General features: G+C 41.1%; 1 protein-coding gene across 2 annotated transcripts in view; it reads right to left on the bottom strand.

Annotated features, from left to right (window-relative positions):
* Positions 1–5,450: 5,450 nt before the first annotated feature.
* Positions 5,451–20,177, bottom strand: part of GYS2 (glycogen synthase 2) — a 78,090-nt gene continuing 63,363 nt past the window's right edge. For both annotated transcript variants that reach the window (XM_050968744.1, XM_050968753.1), the window contains 7 exons: positions 19,045–19,123; positions 18,168–18,281; positions 14,487–14,613; positions 12,271–12,366; positions 10,710–10,873; positions 9,066–9,146; positions 5,451–5,759 (listed from right to left, as the gene is read on the bottom strand). In XM_050968744.1, the coding sequence (XP_050824701.1) occupies positions 5,544–5,759; positions 9,066–9,146; positions 10,710–10,873; positions 12,271–12,366; positions 14,487–14,613; positions 18,168–18,281; positions 19,045–19,123 (877 nt within the window). In that variant the 3' untranslated portion in view covers positions 5,451–5,543. The remainder of the gene's footprint in view (positions 5,760–9,065; positions 9,147–10,709; positions 10,874–12,270; positions 12,367–14,486; positions 14,614–18,167; positions 18,282–19,044; positions 19,124–20,177) is intronic.

The following is a 20,177-nucleotide window of genomic DNA, read 5'->3' as shown; positions in this document are numbered from 1 at the left end:
TTTTGAATGCAAACTGATTATACATCATTGTTCAGCTACGGAAACTATTTTAAATTTGATTTCCTATCTTAAACCACATTGCATGCCACCCAAAATTTAAAAACCACTGGAACATCTTAGCTTACAGGACCCAAACATCATACTGGTATTGAATTGTTTTTGATAATTTTTCCAAAATCTTCTCATGTATTCCAGCCAACTCTGCATGTAAACACTTTTTAACCTATGACAGCAGTTGACTCTTTAACCACCACATTGCTGGTTGTGAAATCCACCTGCAGGGCTCTTGCAGTCTAGTGATGTTCCAGTTAAATCAATGAAATATTAGAATGCATCTAGTATATGGGGCAGCAAAGCAGGTGATTTCTGCTGGAGATATTTCATACTGTAGCGAACAATCAACAGGCTACCTATCTAGGCCTTAATCCTGCAAAATTAAAATACATGCTTATCTTTTATGTACTGTGATTAATCCCATCAAACTACTCACATTGTATAAAGATATGCACATGTGTAATTTTTACCAGGATTGGGAGCCTTCCTAATGATCATGGGATAAATTCACCACTGTTATCAGTTTAAGTTCATTGTGTTGTGCCAGCAGTGAATCTAGCCACACATGGCAATAAGAAAATTCCACAAAAGTATGTGTAATTACACAAATTTTATGCAATTGATTTATGTACTTATTTGCTTTCTGAGCTGCAATATGGGAATTACACTTGAACTGACTAATTGCTATTCCACACTGATATGGACATGTTTCACAGTGCTATGTAGTTATATGATAATTACCAGAAAGTCTTCTGGAGTTCTGTAATTAAAGAATAGGCACAGGATATGTGTGTCCCCGCAATGATATTTTTTTTTTCAAAACCATTTGCCTGTGATCTGTCTCATGATGGCAAAACTGATTAATGCCACTAATTTGCAATCAATGCAATGTTGTTTCCCACTTGCCCAAAACCAACACAGCTGAAATAATGAAGGAATTAATTTTTTTGATGCATTGATAGATACTTCTGGTAATTAGTTACATTTTTAATCAGTTTGGGGGGAAATGATTAGATGAACCAGGAACAAATAGAGTTTTTGAAATAGAGTTAAATCACCCAGGGGCAGGGTGTGCTAGATCACTCCATGCATTCAAAATCCCACTTATGAGTTTCCGCTACAGCCCAAATGAAGTCAATGTGAATCTTTTTATTTACTTCAAAGGACTTTGCATGAAGTCTAATCTGAATGCCTCAGGTGTTTCTAAATTATTGTTTGGCACAAACTGGAGTTGTACTGTACCCTGGAGAAAAGTAGAGGGGTTATGTATCTACTGATCCGTTAGATTATCCCCGGGGTAGGCAACCTATGGCACGTGTGCCGAAGGTGGCACGCGAGCTGATTTTCAGAGGCACTCACACTGCCCGGGTCCTGGCCACCAGTCTGGGGGGCTCTGCATTTTAATTTAATTTTAAATGAAGCTTCTTAAACATTTTATAAACCTTATTTACTTTACATACAATAGTTTCATTATCTATTATAGACTTATAGAAAATGTTCTTCTAAAAATGTTAAACTGTATTACTGGCACACAAAACCTTATATTAAAGTGAATAAATGAATACTCAGCACCTCTCTCCTGAAAGGTTGCCAACCCCTGGATTATCCTAACCTTCATGTGTCTGAACATTTCAGAGCTACAGCAAAACTTCAGCTATATTCAAGATTAATGGACTTTTTTATGTTTTACTGTAGGTCCATGCCCACTAGTGTGGACAATTCCTTACAAATGTCATGAAAATTAAATACAAGATCTACCTTACTTGGAAATGAGCTGTTCTTGGAGCCTTCCTGTTTTCAGCATGACAGCTAACTACTGCCAAGTTTGTCAGATACCAATAAATGACCCAATAATGGTATGAAATCTGTTGGAGGTTGGCCTTTGGTGAGCTGGTATCTTATGTGAACACTTATTTTGAGTCCTTGCTACCTTCACACGATCAAAAGGCAAAAATGTTTGGTAATATTTCAAATACATCAAACTCTTGAAAACCGACTCTAACATTCAAGTCAGAATTAAAATGAGTAAACCTAGATGTGCGAGGCATAGATCACTCTGGCTGCTGTAGGAAAGGACACAGTATTCATGCTACTTCCATCTAGAAAGCATGCTGCTGCTCTTGGGGTATCTATTATAGAAGGGAGTCAAGAGCCCATGCATGACTTTGACAAGCAGAGGACAGTGTCCTAGATAGAGGGATCTCTGCCAGATCATCAAAGGGTTTTTTTTTCCTTTCTACCAGCATCATCTCACTCTCGTCTGGGTGAAGTTTGAGCCAGCGGCTTTTCATCCAATTGTGTAGGAAGCTGGTCAGTTGAGTGCAGAGTGTGAGTCTGATGAGACTGAAACAAAGAGTTGGGTGTCATTGGGATAGTTTTGGCATTTGAGCATAAGCCAGCTCATTATTTTCCCAGTGGTCTTATATACCGGGGACATCACTGAAAATGGATATAGGATTTAACCTTGTGGTAATCTGCACATTGGAGCATGTATGTTGCTCCTTGCAATTCTGTGGGACATATCTAGAAAGAATACGTCAAGTTGTTTTAATGCAGTAGAGCTGGTCAGTACATTTTTGCCTTAACATTTATTTGCTGGAAAATATCAATTTGTCAAAACCAAAACAGTTTGACAAATATCCTGTTTAGAAAAGATTTTGGAAAAAAAGTTTCAAAATGTCCCTTTTCAACATTTTCAAAATGAAAGTTCCATTTTCAGGTCACAATGACACTTTTGTTCAGAAATCTAAGTTAATTTATAATAAAAAAATGTAAAATTAAAAGGTCAGAATCAAAATGAAACACTGTTAAATTATCAGTTGACCCAATATGACATCTTTCAACGGTTTGGTTAGAAAATGTTGTCCAGATTTTGACTTTTCATGCTAGGTCAGTGTGAAAACACTTTTCAAAAACCTTGAAAATTCTCATAAGCTGGGAAACATGTTTCCTGCTCAGCTCTAGAAGGTAGCTCCATAAAGTGAACAGCACATTACCCATTTGTACCGAGAGTGTGACCTAGTTTATCCTATTGAAGTTGTATGGGCAGTTTAAGAGATTAAAAAGAAATTACTAGAGCAGATAAGAATATTCATTATGAAGAGCTTTGTGATGAAATCCAGCAGTTCTCACCCTCCTCCCTCCCATTCAGAAAGTTTTCTGCATAATATGGGTATTTATAATATATTTGGCTTTCATCATTTTGCAACGTAAGTTTTCATGAAAAATGCAATCTTACTGGTTGTTTTAGTTATTTTTCTTTTCTTCTTCATTATCATTTCACAGGGCAGTGACTGATTTGATATACACATTTGTCTTTGTGTCATACAAACCTGGTGTTTTCTTCTAGGTGTAAAATAAAACACCTATGTGACTTAGGAACCATAAATCCCATTTTAACAAGTGACTTCAGAAGTATCTCCCAATGCGGCCTATGTGCTTTTTAAAATTCCACTGAGGGCCTATCTCCATCTTTGAGCACTTAAATACCTTTAAGAATCTGGTCCTTAGGCATTTAGGAGCCCAAGTTTCATTGTTATTTACTCCTAAGTGCCTGCAACCTACAGGTATGTAAGCACTTAGGCATTAAATCAATGGGAACTAAGTAGGATCTGGGCCTAATTCTCTTTTGAAAATGGGACTTAGGCACTTTTGAAAATTTTAATCTCACAACTTATTACTGTAATTCATTTACCTCAGATACAGTAGATCATAGAAACTGAAGAGAACTCCACAGGCAACGCTGCCTTGGCTTGCATGCTGAACTCAATAGGGTCTATGGGAACAAGGTAAGTCAGGACAGACTGACCATACAGAACAGCACTACTCATTATTTCAAGTTCACTCCTCTGTTGTTTTTGTTTTTGTTCTTTGGTATTGCACCTTTCATTTGAGGGATTTGGTCAGATATTTTAAAGGGCAGCCTCACACATTTGGTACTGAGGATACGAGGCCTGGGCCCATTTGTTTTCTCTTCATTACAATAAGAAGGGGCAGTCTTGTCTACTGAATAGAGCTCTGGAATAGGACTCTGGAGACCTGGGTTCTGTTCTTCCTTCTGATGATGATCTGCTGTGTGCAGGGGCAGCTCCAGGCACCAGCACGCCAAGCGCGTGCTTGGGGCGGCAAGCTGCAGGGGGGTGCTCTGCCAGTCACCGCGAGGGTGGCAGGCAGACTGCCTTCGGCAACATGCCTGTGGAGGGTCTGCTGGTCCTGCGGCTTCGGCGGACCTCCCGCAGGCATGCTGCCAAATCCGCGGGACCGGGGAACTCCCACAGGCAAGCCGCCAAAGGCAGCCTGCCTGCCACGCTTGAGGTGGCAAAATACCTAGAGCTGCCCCTGGCTGTGTGGTGATCTTGAGTGAGTCATTGCACCACTCCATGCCTTTGTTTCCCCTCTTACAGTTTGTGTACTTAGATTGTGAGCTCTTCCAGGCAAGGATTATCTCTCATTATGTGACTGTACAATGTCTAGCACAAAAGCACCCTGACCTCAGTTGTCTCTGGTGGTACCACAACTAACTAATAAGCTCTGCTAACTCAGGCAGTTCTATAGGAGGTCATCTTGTCCTGGAAATTTCCCATTAACAGATAGAGCTAAGGTCATCACCTTTTAAATTTAGTTTTTTGAGATAATATTATCCCATCACAATGTGGCATGTGGATTTATTCACAGAAGCAAGCATTTTCAGGAATTTTATAGCTTGCTTGAGACAAATCACACAAATTTTTCTCCCCAAACTTGATCAACAAACTTCAGTGGAGAGAATAAAAATCCAGTAAAATGGAGCATTCAAAAGAAACCAGAAAAAAGTGGTCTGCTGTTTTTTGTGGCTCTAGACAACTCCATAAGATGACTTCATCTAAAAATGCAAATGCTCTTGGAGTAACACCAGATATTTTTTCATAAACAGCACCAAGATGTTTTTGTGCACTTTAAAACAATTCTTTAAATGATGTAGATTTAAAATAGGAAAAACAGGAGAAGAAAAAACAAACCATTTTCTTTTCAACATTTTTTTTTTAACTCTGCCAAGGTCTTCCCTGGTAACAATTTCTTCAAAGTGTTCCAATTCAGGGCTCCAAGGTGGTGTTTGTTTGCGAGCAGACAGGAAGGGATAGGAGTCGGTATTCATTTGGAATGACTATAATGGACCTGTCTTCATGGATTACAACTAAATTCAAATAATTATACAGACAAAAATATGATCTACAGTATGCACAATCTAGCTGGAGCTATCACACAGGGTTTGTCACATTCTCTAGGTTAAATAAGCTTTGAAAAATCTCTTCTTCTACCTGCAAGGCAGAGAGGAATTACCATTTACTTTGAAGGTAAAATATAATTAGGTTTTCAAACAGTTTAACCCAAGTAATGTTTGTTTAAGATTCCCTAACCACACTGCACTGCCCTTAACACAGAGATTCACTAGCCTACACTTGGGTGCTCTGTAGTGGATGAAGACCATGTTGCGGTGACAGCAAAGGAATTCAGTTCCTGTATTCTCCATGCTGCTTTTTCTTTCTTTGTGGCAGTGCTCCAAGGGACAAAGGTGACTTTATGTTTTGCCTGTCTCTTTCGGCTTCTTCATCCTCGTCGTATCTTTCATCCTCATCTTCATCCTCGCTATGATGAGGGCTGGAATGCTGAGAGACAGAAGGTGATGGTGGTACTGATGAAGGCCTGGGGTACCTGAAACCTTCCGTCTGCCAGAGACATAAGCAAGAAATAAACGTTACACCAGTGCAGCTTGTTTAGTTACACAGAGTGATGATAGGTTGATATATCCAGACGGCCAAGGCAAAGATGATGTATAAGTAGGGCCCTACCAAATTCACAGTCGATTTTGGTTAATTTCACAGTCATAGGATCTTAAAAATATGAAATTTCATGATTTCAGCTATTTAAATCTGAAATTTCATGGTGTTGTAATTGTAGAGGTGACCCAAAAAAGGAGTTGTGGGGGGGGGTCGCAAGGTTATTGTAGGGGGTACTGCTACCTTTACTTCTGCGCTGTTGCTGGTGGCGGCTTTGCCTTCAGAGCTAGGCAGCTGGAGAGGGGCAGCTGCTGACCGGCAGCCCAGCTCTGAAGGCAGAGCCGCCACCAGCAGAAGTGCAGAAGTAAGGGTGGCAATACCATACCATGCCAACCTTACTTCTGCGCTGCTGCTGGCAGAGCTGGGCCCTCAGTCAGCAGCTGCCGCTCTCCTCTGAAGGCAGCAACGTAGAAGTAAGGGTGGCCTGGCATGGTATGGTATTGCCAACCTTACTTTTGTGCTGCTGCTGGCGGGGAGCTGCCTTCAGAGCTGGGCACCTGGCCAACAGCCACTTCTCTCTGCCCGCCCAGCTCTGAAGGCAGTGCAGAAGTAAGAGTGGCAATACCGTGACACCTCCCCCACCCCAAAAAATAATCTTGTGACCTACCCCCACAACTCCCTTTTGGATCAGAACTCCCAATTTGAGAAATGCTGGTCTCCTCCATGAAATCTGTATAATATAGGGGAAAAGCACACAAAAGACCAGATTTCAGGGAAGGAGACCAGATTTCATGATCTGTAATGCGTTTTTCATGGCTGTGAGTGTGGTAGGTCCCTGTGTATAAGGTAATCAAGACTACATCTGCCCCATACAACAAACTTAGACTTCCTTAGGTCTATTTATACCCATGTGATAGGGGGTCAAAGCTGATGTAACTTACATGGAGGAACCACATGAAAACTAAGTGAAGTGGGATGGAGGTGTTCCCCATCTGCTGTGTAGCCTACATAAGGGCCAGGCAGAATTCTGAAGAGTACAGGGGCTGTCCTTTTCCTTCCCCTCTGGGGACCATGCACAGCCTATCACTCTCTCAGCCCTGGCCTACAGAACCATACTGATGCAGCCCATAAGGAGTATAGCAGCGGGTGTGCTCCCCTTGCTTGACAAGTAGCTTGTGGAGGCATCCTGGGGCTCTCTCTTTTCAGCAGTGCAATCTGTTTTATCCCTGGGCCATGCCTGGCAGGCATGGTCTAGCCCAAACACCTGTGATTTTTAAATAAAATTTTAACAGGAAAAGTTATTCTTCATGGCAACACAGGGCTGCCAGTTTTAAAATGCAGTGACGTGGGAAAACAAAAGAAGTATCTATAAATTAAGGGTTCTGCTCATTTTCCATCTGGTAACTCAGAATGGCCAAAACTCTCCCAAATCTACACACAGTTTGTTAAACTCTTCAAAAAACAAAATTCAGCTTCAAATGGATTAAAGACCATTCAAAAAGTGAAGGCTTTGTCAGGCCTCTGTTTTCACACTTGCAGCTGTGCCTGTATTTCACTGCAAATGCAGTTCGGTTCGTGCTGGTACTTTCAGGCACCTTAAGGTACTTAGCTGCTCACAAAACACTATTTGCGCCTCAAAAAGCAGAGCCCAGATTTATGAAAAGTTAACCCTTGGTGTGAAAAGTTTCGCCCTAAGAAGAAAATAAGGATTGTATGCAGAATACCTGTCTCAGCTTTAAGTATAATGTAAAGCTTTTACATCTACTATTATAATCTGACATTTGACTTTATTGACAATCTAAAGAAAGCTACCTTTTGAATAAGATGTAGTACAATCTTCAACTCCCTGTATCTTTGGAGGCGTTCAAGGCTGGTTTTGCACACATGGCTAAATTATTATAATACCACGGCCATATCATAAGTCAGCTCCAAGATCATTGCAAAGCTAGGTTTCCAGAGCCTTCTGTCATACTCTAACTCTTAACAGTCTGGAAGGAGTTCTAACATAGTATTAATCTAGCACCCTAGTATGCACATTCATTTCAAAACACTGAATTTAACTCCCCTTGCAGCAGCTATAAAATGTAGCAAAATACAAAACAATGAAGTAGATCACTAATCTAATTTTTGATGAGCTAATTGGTCTCACAAGTGTCTACTTCTATCTTTCCCTTTAAAATTCCCCCATGTTTCTTAAATCTTCATTATTAATAGAGATTGACTGAAATCTTAATTTTGGGTCCAAAACCAAAATACATAGTCCAAGCCCATCTATTGTGAGGTGCCAACACTAACTCTACCCCTAACCTTAGCCAACTCCCATCAACTTCAAGATTCTTGAAACTTCCAGGATAAATTTTCCATTAACACTAAGTAAACTGGTTAGTGGAGTTACTGGATTTACATCAGTGCAACAGCTTGAAAAATCCCTCTCAAATCTCTCTATTAGGGATAGAATCGAACTCCCTAACCTGAATACTCCTGAACATAGGTGCGTATGAGCTGAAATCAAACCTCAGTCTGAACTTTCCTAAATTTTTGAGTGTTCACAATTGCCAACTCAGATCCAAATCCAGATCTAGGGTTTTGGTTTGGGCTCCCATCTCTAACTATTATTTTTTTAAAATGAATTGGCAGATGAGGTTTTAAATAACCAGGTCCTAAATTTAGAACGGAGCATAATGCCACTCCAAATGGGGGCCATATATATGGAATATACTACAAAAGAATATTGAACGTGTGGCTTTACTCTATCCTCAGCCTTCCCCTCATGTACACTATTCAGATTATTCCTGACAGAGATACAAATAATTTGCATGAAAATATGAAGAGAGGCTGGATCAGGGAGTGTATGTGCAACAATTTGCAGACCCTGCCTCCTTGCCCCTAGACCCTTTTCCAGAACGCCCCTTCAAAGCTCCTGTGGCAGAAGGCCTGCAAAGCAGCCTTCCTATGGGTTTTATGGGGAGCAAAAATAGAAATTGCCAGTTTCTACCCAGTAGACCAGATCCTCAGCTGGCCTAAATTGGCATAGTTCCATCAAAGTTAGTGTACACCAGCTCAGGATCTGGCTCTGTATTCTAGTTTATGGGATTTTCTATTGGGCATCCATAGACTCCATCAGAATTTGGTAAAACTTGACTATAATAAAAAATATTAAGTTCTTTACGCTCGTAGGTTCATCAGTCCTCTCTTTTTCTCTCTCAAGACAGTAGCTGAAATGCAGACAAAAATCACCTATGAGGATAGACATACCTTTGGTGGAGCATTTGGTTCCATCTCAAATTTATCTGGGAAAGTTCTGCTCAGAGCCAGGTGTCTGGCATGCATATAGTACTGCAACAGAAAACAGAGGTCTACATGTACAAAAACCCAATGCGGACTTGGGCACATTTAGGCAGTGAGAGGGAAAGTAACACCAGGGCCAGCTTTATGACCCACAGGGCCTGATTGGAATACTCATTGGCAGTTTGGGGCTTCAGCGGCACTTCGGCGGCGGGGGGTCTGCTCCGGGCTTTCCACGGCACCAAAGGACACCCCATTGCCAAAGACCCCTGAAGCAGACCCTCCATGGCTGAAATGCCTCTAAAGACTCCCGGAGCGGGGCCCCCTTAGGCGCGGGTGTGAGGGCCTCTTCGGCGCGGGGCCTGATTCCGGGGAACTGGGTGAATCAGCTTAAAGCCGGCCCTGAGTAATACTATTGTCTTCTCAAAGAAGATGCTGAAGAAAGACTGAATGAATCTTTAACTGAGGCTAACCCAGTTGGGATGGCCCTTGTGAAACTGTGGACACATTGCACTGAAGTAATGATCAAATCCTGAGAGATTTATACTGGAGTAACTGGGCAGAATCTGCTTCTTTGGCTGCAGTGAAGATACTCCTTAATCTCACAAAAGTGTAAGAGAATGGACTAGGGTACCCACTTCAGCCAGTCTAGTTTTCTGGTGGAGGTGGGGTGATTCTTTTATCCCTAAAAATATAGCACAGGTTTCTCTTTCTTGAGTGGAAATAAATAAATACATATTTATGCTCACGAATGTAATACTGTAACACACAGCACACATGTTAAAACTGACTCGTCCTTCAAAATGAAGGCATTGTAAGGAGAAGAGATTTGTGACATTGACATGCTTTTGCAAATTCAGAAAACCAGTCTGATGGTTTTGCAAAACTTCAAACTCCATGAGATTTGCACATTTCGAGGGCCCACACCGAAATCCCAAATGGATCAAAATGCAGGATAAGGCACATAGTAATTAAAGCAGTGTAACATTTTACTCATCTCATCATCTGTGGACTTTAGAATACTGATCTACCTCTCTCTGCTTAATGTGTGGTATTGCATCATTTTCTGTACTAGGCTAAGGATGTTATTTGGCTTTCACAGCACAGTCCTTGTTTGGGGATGGTGCAGTATCCCAAAAGGTATTTTAAGAAGAATAGGTGGGATTTTCAAAAATGCCTAGGGGACTGTGGAGCACAAATCTAATTGAAAGTCATTTACACTTTTGCTCCAAAATCACTTGGGTGCTTTTGAGACTCCCACCCAATGCCTCCCAAGGTCTAGGGATGCTGCTGCACCATCCCTGAAGATTGTATAATGCCCAAGCTCCATTTTCCATTTTGGAGAGGCTCGTGCTGCCAGTGGCACTAGCCTTGTGCAGTCTTTGTGCTTGGGAGCATAAGGATCACATTGTGTTTGGCTCCTGCTTGAAACAAGCAGATCAAGGGGATTCTTCTGCTTGGGAATAAGTGGGTACTTGAGTAAGTTAATAGGGAGACTTCCCTGAACTGGGGCCTTGGTGCTAATGATGACAGATTCTATCCCCAATAACCATTGTGGTGGATGTGTGTTTGGGCCAACGGCTTGTTATATACCCACTAAACACAGTTACATACCCTGCCTAAATATCTCCAGTCCAGTAGGTCTGAGAGCCTCTCAGTTCGATTTCTCTGGATGATCCTCTGACGCCGTGACTGCTGGCAAAATCCATACAAGAACTGAGTCAGCTGGTTACATGACTCATCAGGAGAGCGGTACCTCCTGTCAACTATGTAAATGCCTGAGGACACAAACAAAGTTGCAGATGAACAGGTATGGAAGTGAGTGTTTCACCTTTTAAATTTAATTTCTATCTTTCTTTACACATAATCTTTCAAATACAACATGCATGGACTTGTTTTTTTAATAAGTGGAGCAAGAAATGACAAGTGTTTCCATTCTAACAGGTCATTTCCGTAGCTGGTGAGAAATGCTTTTGATTTTTTACCTTTCGGGCTGAAATTTGGCAGATCTGTTCTCAGCTCAGGAAAGCTTTTATTGTTTTAAAGTCTGTGCAAAAATGGTCCAAGTGCTTTTGTGCGGTAAAAAAATATTCACTTTTCCATTATAAAAAAAATTGCTACCTTTTCTTAAATACCTTTGGTGGCTCATGGTGAGAGGTAGTGGTGTGAAATTTAGCAGAAAAGAGTCACAGGCTATGTACTCTCTGCAAAAGGTGGTGTGTTTTTATATTGAGACAGCTAATGGGAGTTAGCTATCTTAATGTAAAATCCTCGTGGAGACAAGGCACAGCTAATTATTACCTCAGTGTTGCTAGTCAAGATCAACACTTTATTCTGCATCTGTGGTTGAACATGACTTGCAACAATGGGTAAAAACTATAGTGCTTTGTTGCCAGTAGGATTTTACAGCCAGACAGCTATCTCCACGTAAATACCTAATTTTGCAGCAAAGACATCCCCATGCGTGTACTTTTTGGAAGTTTGGTGAAGATTGGTTCTGATCTGTGAGAGTTATAAGGATTTGTAAATAGGCCTTTGCTCATGCACATCAAATTCTGTAATTCAATATCTTTATGTTGTGCCAACATCTTGTTCTTCTTCAACCTCACTCTAAACACCAACCGTTTTGAAGGTTCAGGGCTATGGCATAGATCTTACACTATTTAGGCACCGATCTTGCATTGATTTCAAGCTTGTGGGCCTTGCTTCTCATTTATAATAAGGCCTCATTACATAATAAAAGTGCTTTAAAGGGGCCTTATTGTAAATAAGACTCTCAGTTTGGTTTAGTCAAGTTATCCTCTCTCTTTCATGGACTCCACAAACTGTTGCTGCTATTCCAATAAATCCATCATGGATTCTTAACGCAGAGGCATAGATTTCCACCACTCCCTTAGAAAGACGAATATATAGTCTAATTGGAAGGAGTTAGCTGAATTGGAAGAAGGGCTAACAAGCTAGCTGGGCTTGGGGAAGACCAAAAAAAGACAGGAGAGGGAAGAACTGGAAGGTTTTGGATAAACACCTAAACTTTCAATTCAAACCAAATATCTGAACTTTGGGGTTTGTCCATCCTTATTCAGCAAGCAGAGAAAGTGCAATATGCAGTCGCAAAACAGCTAGTTAGTTGGGTTCCGAAATCTGATGAGTTTTGAAGCACTGTTAACAAGCTCACCATAAGCAGCTGGGTCAGCTACATGCTCCTGCAGGAAACAGCCAAATCCAGAGAGGTTTGTGGTCACACTGGGAATGCCCATCACAGTGCACTCAGCTACCAAAAGAGACATAAAAAGAGATTTAATGTCAATGTGCTTGGCTCCGTTTCATCTTGAGTGGATAGAAACAGAAAATAGAATGATGTAAAGCCCTTTCAGTGCCAGAGCTGGTCAGAAGGTTTCAATAAAAACCATAATGATTTTTGCTGTGTGTTCTTCCCTCCCCTCCCTGCTCCCCCCCCTCGCCATTCAATCAGAAAAGTTCAAGGCAAGTGACATTTTGATGAGAAATGGAAATTTATTCCTCCCCGCCTCTTTTTTTGCAAGCACTTATTTCTGTTTTCCAGATAGTTCTAATTAATACCCTCTGTGAGCCCAGTGTTCACATGTGGGAGCCTAAATCCAATGTCCAGATCCTTCCTTTGGCTTTGAAATTGGCACCTGCTGGGTGCACATGCTCATTTCATGTACATATTTGCAAACCTAACTGCCCAAATGCAGGACTTGGGCCTCGTAACTAATCTCCCACATTTGTAAACTGGGTTCTGTATCTTACGCCACAGGGAGAAAAATCATAAAAACATGATTGATTTCAAAGCCATTCTATCTAGTTATTTTTCCAGTTATACAGTAGATGCAGGGCAAATTGTGCTATAAATCATAAATATGATATCAAATTGTGTTCTCCTTTTATTACTATTATTATTATTATTATTATTTACTGAACACCAACAGGTTCTTCCATAAAGGAAGGCATGTTCTCTATACAAAGCAGCATACAGTTTAAATCAGATGTTAGCTCTTTAACCCTTAAAATGCCATTAAAAACCTATATGACAATAGGCCTGATATCAGATATAGAATTTAGGATTAGGATGGAACTAAAAAAACATCAAGCAGGGTCTATATTTTATTCTTGGGAGATTCATATGGGTAACCCATTAGGATGAGCAAAACCACTCCCCCATACTGAGTGCCAGCCAAACTTTTCTGTGTTAAGCTAATCTAAAGTCTAAAATCAAAATCTTCCCCAGCTCAGACAATTTTTTTCCCCATATCCTGGTTTGGGATGGGACAAGAAGAGAAAGTGCTGAAATACAGCCAGATAATTGTGACCCAGTTGGAACAGGAGACAGGAAGTTTTAAACGTTGTCTGAGAAAGCTTGATCTTGTGATATTTCTACTCAGATTCACTGGCTAACTACAGATGTGCTTCAGATAAGCACCCACACTTTCAGATGCTTATCATAACTAAGGGAGATATTTTCAAAGGCAAAAATGGAAGTTGGGCACTTAGCCCTAGATCCTCAAAGATATTTGGGCACAATGGAAGTTAGGCACCATTGTGTTAATGGACATTTGGGCACAATGGAAGTTAGGCATTTGGGCCCTAATTCCTAGGTTGAAAACCTGAGTGATACTGCACCTTAAGTGTCTCACCCTAATCCTATGAGTTTTATCTATTATTACTTGTAAGTTGTCATCTTCATTTTTGCCACTTCCCTGTTTGTGGTTGGCAATTTTTATAGCCTTCTTCCAAGACTCTTGATCATATGCCAGGCTGTCATGAAGATTGGCCTTTGTGAGCTCCACTGATATCCAGTCCATGTACTGAGTCCTTGGTCTCTATTGCTACTTCTAAAAGTTCATGGTAAATACCAACAGAAATATCCAGCAGACTGTGAAAATATTAGGACCAGATAGTGTAAATGTGCATCACACCATTGAAATCAAGGCAGTTAGGTCAAATTACACCAGCTGAGGACATTTTGGATTGCATCTATTTTCTTGCCTCATTATTACAATATATACATTCCTCCAAATCTCTTTTTTTAAGGGCAGATGCTTGATGTTACTGCACACAAAATGGACTTGTAACCTTTCTGTCTGGTGTAGCATCAGAAGACATGTGATTGTGGGAAAGTCAGGTTCCAAAGCAGGGATAACGCTGGGTGGTTTTCCATCAATGGAGCAATGCCATTTTACATCAGCTAAAAATCTGGTCTAAGAACTCTGCCATCAGCAGAAGCTTTGTAATGGAGAGGAAACAGAGTCAAAAACATTCTTACATCAATACAGTAGAAACTGAATGGCAAGCTACTCCATCTTTTTAAATGCCCTGAGTGGTACAATGCATATTAAACTTCTGACAACAGTCAGCCTAAAGATTGCTTACCTGGAGTGTAACCCCAGGGCTCATAGTATGAGGGAAACACCCCCAAATGGCAGCCTCTGACAAAATCTTCATAGTCCATGGGTAATAATGGACTTGTTGAAGACAGGAACTCTGGGTGTAATATCACCTGGATATTCAAAATTTACATTAGAGCCAAAAGAAAAATAGAATCAATATTTTTAATTATATAAGAGATCAAGCAGTTAGTGCCTTCATCCCTAGCCTAAGCCTAGGAATCTGGACATTGCCTTCTGTGTCCCTCCCTAATTCTATTTGTACATAGTCCAGTTTGATAACATTCATAATTTTTGGTACCTTAATTTGTTTCCCCCTACTAGAGGAGATTTTGGAACAAACTGATAAACTAAATAGTAATAAGTCACCAGGACCAGATGGTATTCACCCAAGAATTCCAAAGGAACTCAAATGTGAAATTGCAGAACTACTAACTGTAGTCTGTAACCTATCATTTAAATCAGCTTCTGTACGAAATGACTGGAGGATAGCTAATGTGACGCCAATTGTTAAAAAGGGCTCCAGAGGTGGTCCCGGCAATTAGAATCTGGTAAGGCTGACTTCAGGATCAGGCAAACTGGTTGAAACTATAGTGAAGAACAAACTGTCACACACATAGATGAACATAATTTGTTGGGGAAGAGTCAACATGTTTTTTGTAAAGGGAAATCATGCCTCACCAATCTGCTAGAATTCTTTGAGGCGGTCAACAAGCATGTGGACAAGGGGGATCCAGTGGATATAGAATATTTAGATTTTCAGAAAGCCTTTGACAAGGTCCCTCACCAAAGGCTCTTAAGCAAAGTAAACTGTCATGGGATAAGAGGGAAGGTCCTCTCATGGATTGGTAACTGGTTAAAAGATAGGAGACAAAGGTCAGGAATAAATGGTCAGTTTCCAGAATGGTGAGAAGTAAATTGTGGTATCCCCAGGGGTCTGTACTGGGACCATTCCTATTCAATATATTCATAAACGATCTGGAAAAAGGGGTAAAGAGTGAGATGGCAAAATTCGCAGATGATACAAAAGTTCTCAAGATAATTAAGTCCCAAGCAGACCGCAAAAAGGATCTCTGAAAACTGGGTGACTGGGCAACAAAATGGCAGATGAAATTCTATGTTGATAAGTACAAAGTAACGCACATTGGAAAACATAATCCCAACTATACATATAACATGATGGGGTCTCTGAAAACATCCACTCAATGTGCAGCGGCAGTCAAAAATGTGAACAGAATGTTGGGAATCATTAAGAAAGGGATAGATAATAAGTAAGGCTAAGATTTTGTCATGGTTATTTTTAGTAAAACTCACGGACAGGTCACAGGCAGTAGACAAAAATTCATGGAAGCTGTGACCTATCTGTGACTTTTGCTGCTGCAGGTTTCCCCCTGCCACTGTGGTGGCTGGGAGCTGTGGGGGATCCCCCTCTGCACACCACAGCTGGGAGCTGCAGGGTGACCATATTTCTCAAAAAGAAAACAGGACACCCCCAGCCACTCACCTGAAGTGTTTCCCTTTCCACCACCCCCAACCTGTGCGAGACTGGAACCCTGAGGAGGGCACCTGTCGCTGCTGTCCCCTGTTGCTGGAACCCTGCTAGTACCCTGCTGGCTGCCAGCTGGAGTCCAGCAGTCCCTGCGGCTGAAGCAGAGAATGTTGCAGAGATCTCGGGAAGTCACAGATTCCGTGACTTTCATGACCTCTGTGACATAAATGTAGCCTTAATAATTAGACAGAAAATATCATGTTGCCTCTATATAAATCCATGGTATGTCCACATCTTGAATACTGCGTGCAAATGTGGTCGCCCATCTCAAAAGAGATATACTGAAATTGGAAAAGATTCAGAAAAGGGCAACAAAAATTATTAGAGGCATGGAGGCTTCCGTATGAGAAGAGATTAATAAGACTGGGACTTCTCAGCTTGGAAAAGAGACAACTAAGGAGGGATATGATAGTGGTCTATAAAATCATGACTGGTGTGGAAAAAGTAAATAAGGAAGTGTTATTTACTCCTTCGCATAACACAAGAACTAGGAGTCAACAAATGAAATTAATAGTCAGCAGGTTTAAAAGAAACAAAAGGAAGTATTTCTTCACACAATGCAGAGTCAACCTGTGGAACTCCTTGTCAGAGTGAAGGCCAAGACTATAACAGGGTTCAAAAAAGAACTAGATAAGTTCATGGAGGATAGCTCCATCAATGGCTATTAGCCAGGATGGACAGGGATGGTGTCCCTAGCTTCTGTTTGCCAGAAGCTAGGAATGGGCGACAGGGAATGGATCACTTGGTGATTACCTGTTCTGTTCATTCCCTCTGGGGCATCTGGCATTGGCTACTGTCAGAGGACAGGATCCTGAGCTAGATGGACCTTTGGTCTGACCTAGTATGGCCGTTCTTATGTTCACCCCTCTACATACATGTTACTTTTCTTTTATGATCTCTTCTTATAAACCTATTGTGGAAATAGTGTTGAAATCTAAAACTATTCTTCAGATGGTTCACTGGTCACATCATCCCCTCTTCTTAATAAGGAAAACAACAGAAATGAACATTATGGGTTAGGGCAGGGGTGCCCAAACTGTGGCTCGCAAACCACATGTGACTCTTTTACTGTTAAAGTGCAGCTTGCGAAGCCCCCCCCCCACCATCCTCCAATTTTCCACCTACCAGGCCTGGGGGGAGGGCGAGAAGCTTGGGACCTCTACCTTGCGGTGGGGTGAAGGGGTAGGGGCTTCTGCCCAGCAGGGAGGGGGTTCCTGGGGCTTCTGCGTGGCGGGGAGGGGGGTCTTGGGGATTCAAGCCTGTGGGGTGCTCCTGCTGGGGCTTGGGGCTTCAGCAGGAGCTGGCCTGAAGCCCTGAGCCCCATCAGGGGCCTTCTGCAGGGCTGAAGCCCTGAGCCACAGCCCCCAGCAGGTGTGTCTTGGCTCTCGAACTGCTGAAGATTGTTGTATGCGGCTCGGAGGGCCAGTAAGTTTGGACACCTCTGAGTTAGGGTATGGCATTTAGCCACAGCCCAGAGCAGGGTGCGGTACTTAGGTACACTGCCCCAAAGATCTCACGAGGAGACGCAATCCCTCTCTGAGCCACATAACACTAAAGGTGACGATGTAAGCCACATCACTCACTTTGGGAACCCTGCCCAGACGTGTGGGCAGAAAGAAGCATTGGAGTATGGGCTCAACCTTTACTGGGCTTGCCTACCAGAAATCTATGGGGTTCATGTGCATTGCAAGGGTTGGAAGGTGCTCTTTTCCTCTCTCTATAATATGGCCCTGTTTTAGATTTGGGTAAACAGCATATAAAGGTTTACTGGGTTGCAGGCCCATCAGATGAAATTCCAGCCTCAAAGAAGTCAATGGAAGTTTAGCCATTGACTTCAATGGGGCCAGGATTTTAAAAATTGTGTCTAGAATGTTTTAACAACAGCTACGCCACCCCTAACATGAAATGCCTAATTTGAAATTCTGTGGGTAATAAGCAGATGATGGTGTCTGTGAAAAGCGACTGGCTGTTGCTATTCCAAGAGATGTTGGGTATTTTATTCCACACATCTCTAGTAAGAATAACCACACTTCCTCCAACACTAACTAATTAGGCTGAGGTAGTTTAATGAAATTCCATTAGGAAGAAAGAGAAAAAATTCACCAAGAGATATTGTACCTTAACTCTGTCTGTGCGGTTATTGAAGAGTCCGATGCGCCGGATGGTATTGAGGATTGGATCATTGGAATCATCGATCATGTTGTGTGTGGTCACTGGAGGCAGAGACTGTCGCTACATCAGAATAAAGGCAAACTTTGATTAAGGCACGAAAAACTGCTGGCAAAGAATCCATTAACATAGAGTCTTGAGGTGAAATACTGGCCCTGTTGAAGTCAACGGGAGTTTTGCCATTGACTTCATTACGACTAGGGTTTCATCCTTCAATTTTAAGGCCAGAAAGGAACATTGTGATAATTTAGTCCAACCTAGTGCATAACACAGTGCCATAGAATTTTACCTAATAATTCTTGAATCTAGCCCAATAAATTCTGCTTGTAATAGATGGTATCTTTTACAAAGACACCCATTTTGATTTAACGATTTTAAGTGATGGAGAATCACCCACATCCCAAGGTAAGGTGTTTTAATGGTTAATTATCACCACAGTTAAAAATGGAAGACTCCAGGAATCAAGAAGGGATGGGAAATAAAACAAGGGCTGAGATGTAATAGGACAAAGAATTGTGAAGAATTTGAATTTACTATTAAAAGGAGAGGATCAAGGAATTCAGGGAAATACATCAGGTGGTGGGAGTGCTCTTGCACTACCAAAAGTAGTTAGGATGGTTTGATACTAATTCTTAAAAAGAAACACGGAGAGAATGGAAAAAACACACAGACTGCATTTAAAAAGTTGCCTGTATGAGAAATGTACATGATGGAAAATGATTCTCCAATTCATACATATCCCTGTTCACTATACATGATCTTTATATATGACTGTGTTTATCTTTGCCATCCAATAGCTGTATAAGTAATGACTATTCTCTCTGACCTGAGTTGAAAAGATGGCTCGTTTCATAATGGTTACATCATCCCGGTCAAGGATCTTGTTCAGATCTGGAATTTCTCCTCTGCAAAGGCAATACAGACAGGGTATATCACCAAATGGCTTGTTATTGGTCTTTTTGGAAATTGTGATTAAGAGTTTGCATTAAAGTTATGCAGAGAAGATGAAGAAACTCAAATAGAGCTGATCCAAAATTCACTGAAGTCAACGGGCATCTTTCCAGCCTTGTCAATCAGCTTTGAATCAGGCCTTTATAGAGTTTTTTCCTGTTTTCTCTATATTGTATCTATATGACTATCCTGTTCTCTTTCTCTCCTCCCCGTCCCCAGCTTTGCTGCAATTCTCCCTTAGAGGTATTTGGAATATTTGAAAAAGAAAACAAGTCACAACACCTGTCATGAACTTTTATTTCTATTTTTTTTGTCAAAATTTCATTTTCATTTTTAAAAAAATCCAGTCAGCTCTATAGCTGAAACTAAACAGAACAAAAAAGTGTAAAAAAAAAATTGTGTCAATTTTTCATAGACATTTCATTTTTGTTGTTTTTTCCAACTCAATCTTTTGCATTTGGGATCATATAGATCTTCCAACTCAGGTTAAGATCCCTTTGAAATCAATGGGAGTATGACCTATAAAGGAGTGCAGAGACTTTCTTCCTTTTTACGATAAGCAAAGTTTCAGTATATCAGAGTTCCACTGTATTTTATCTACCTAAGCTACTTATATGGCCCCATTACAATAATACCCCACAGTTCTTAATGTATTTATCTTCACAACACCACACTGAGGTAGGGAAATACTACTATCCCTATTTTTTAGATAGGGAACTAGGACAGACAGACAAAGAATAACATTTTCATAAGCACCTAAGTGACTTAGGAGCCTGCATCCTATTCATTCTCAATGAGACTTAGGCTCTCAAATGCTTAAGTCACCTTTGAAAATGTTACCCTAAGTTACTTATCCAAGCTCACACAGGAAGTCTATTGCAAAGGAGGGACTTGAACATGGATCTCCTAAATCCCTAATTACACAGTTTGTTCCTGTCTCTCCCCTCCCCAATTCTTTTCTTACATACATAATACACATATATAAACCACACAGGTGATACAGCTGGC

The sequence above is a fragment of the Gopherus flavomarginatus genome, chromosome 1 (assembly GCF_025201925.1).
Source record: "Gopherus flavomarginatus isolate rGopFla2 chromosome 1, rGopFla2.mat.asm, whole genome shotgun sequence".
Classification (NCBI taxonomy): Eukaryota; Metazoa; Chordata; order Testudines; family Testudinidae; genus Gopherus; species Gopherus flavomarginatus.
This window is presented reverse-complemented; position numbering and strand designations above follow the sequence as displayed.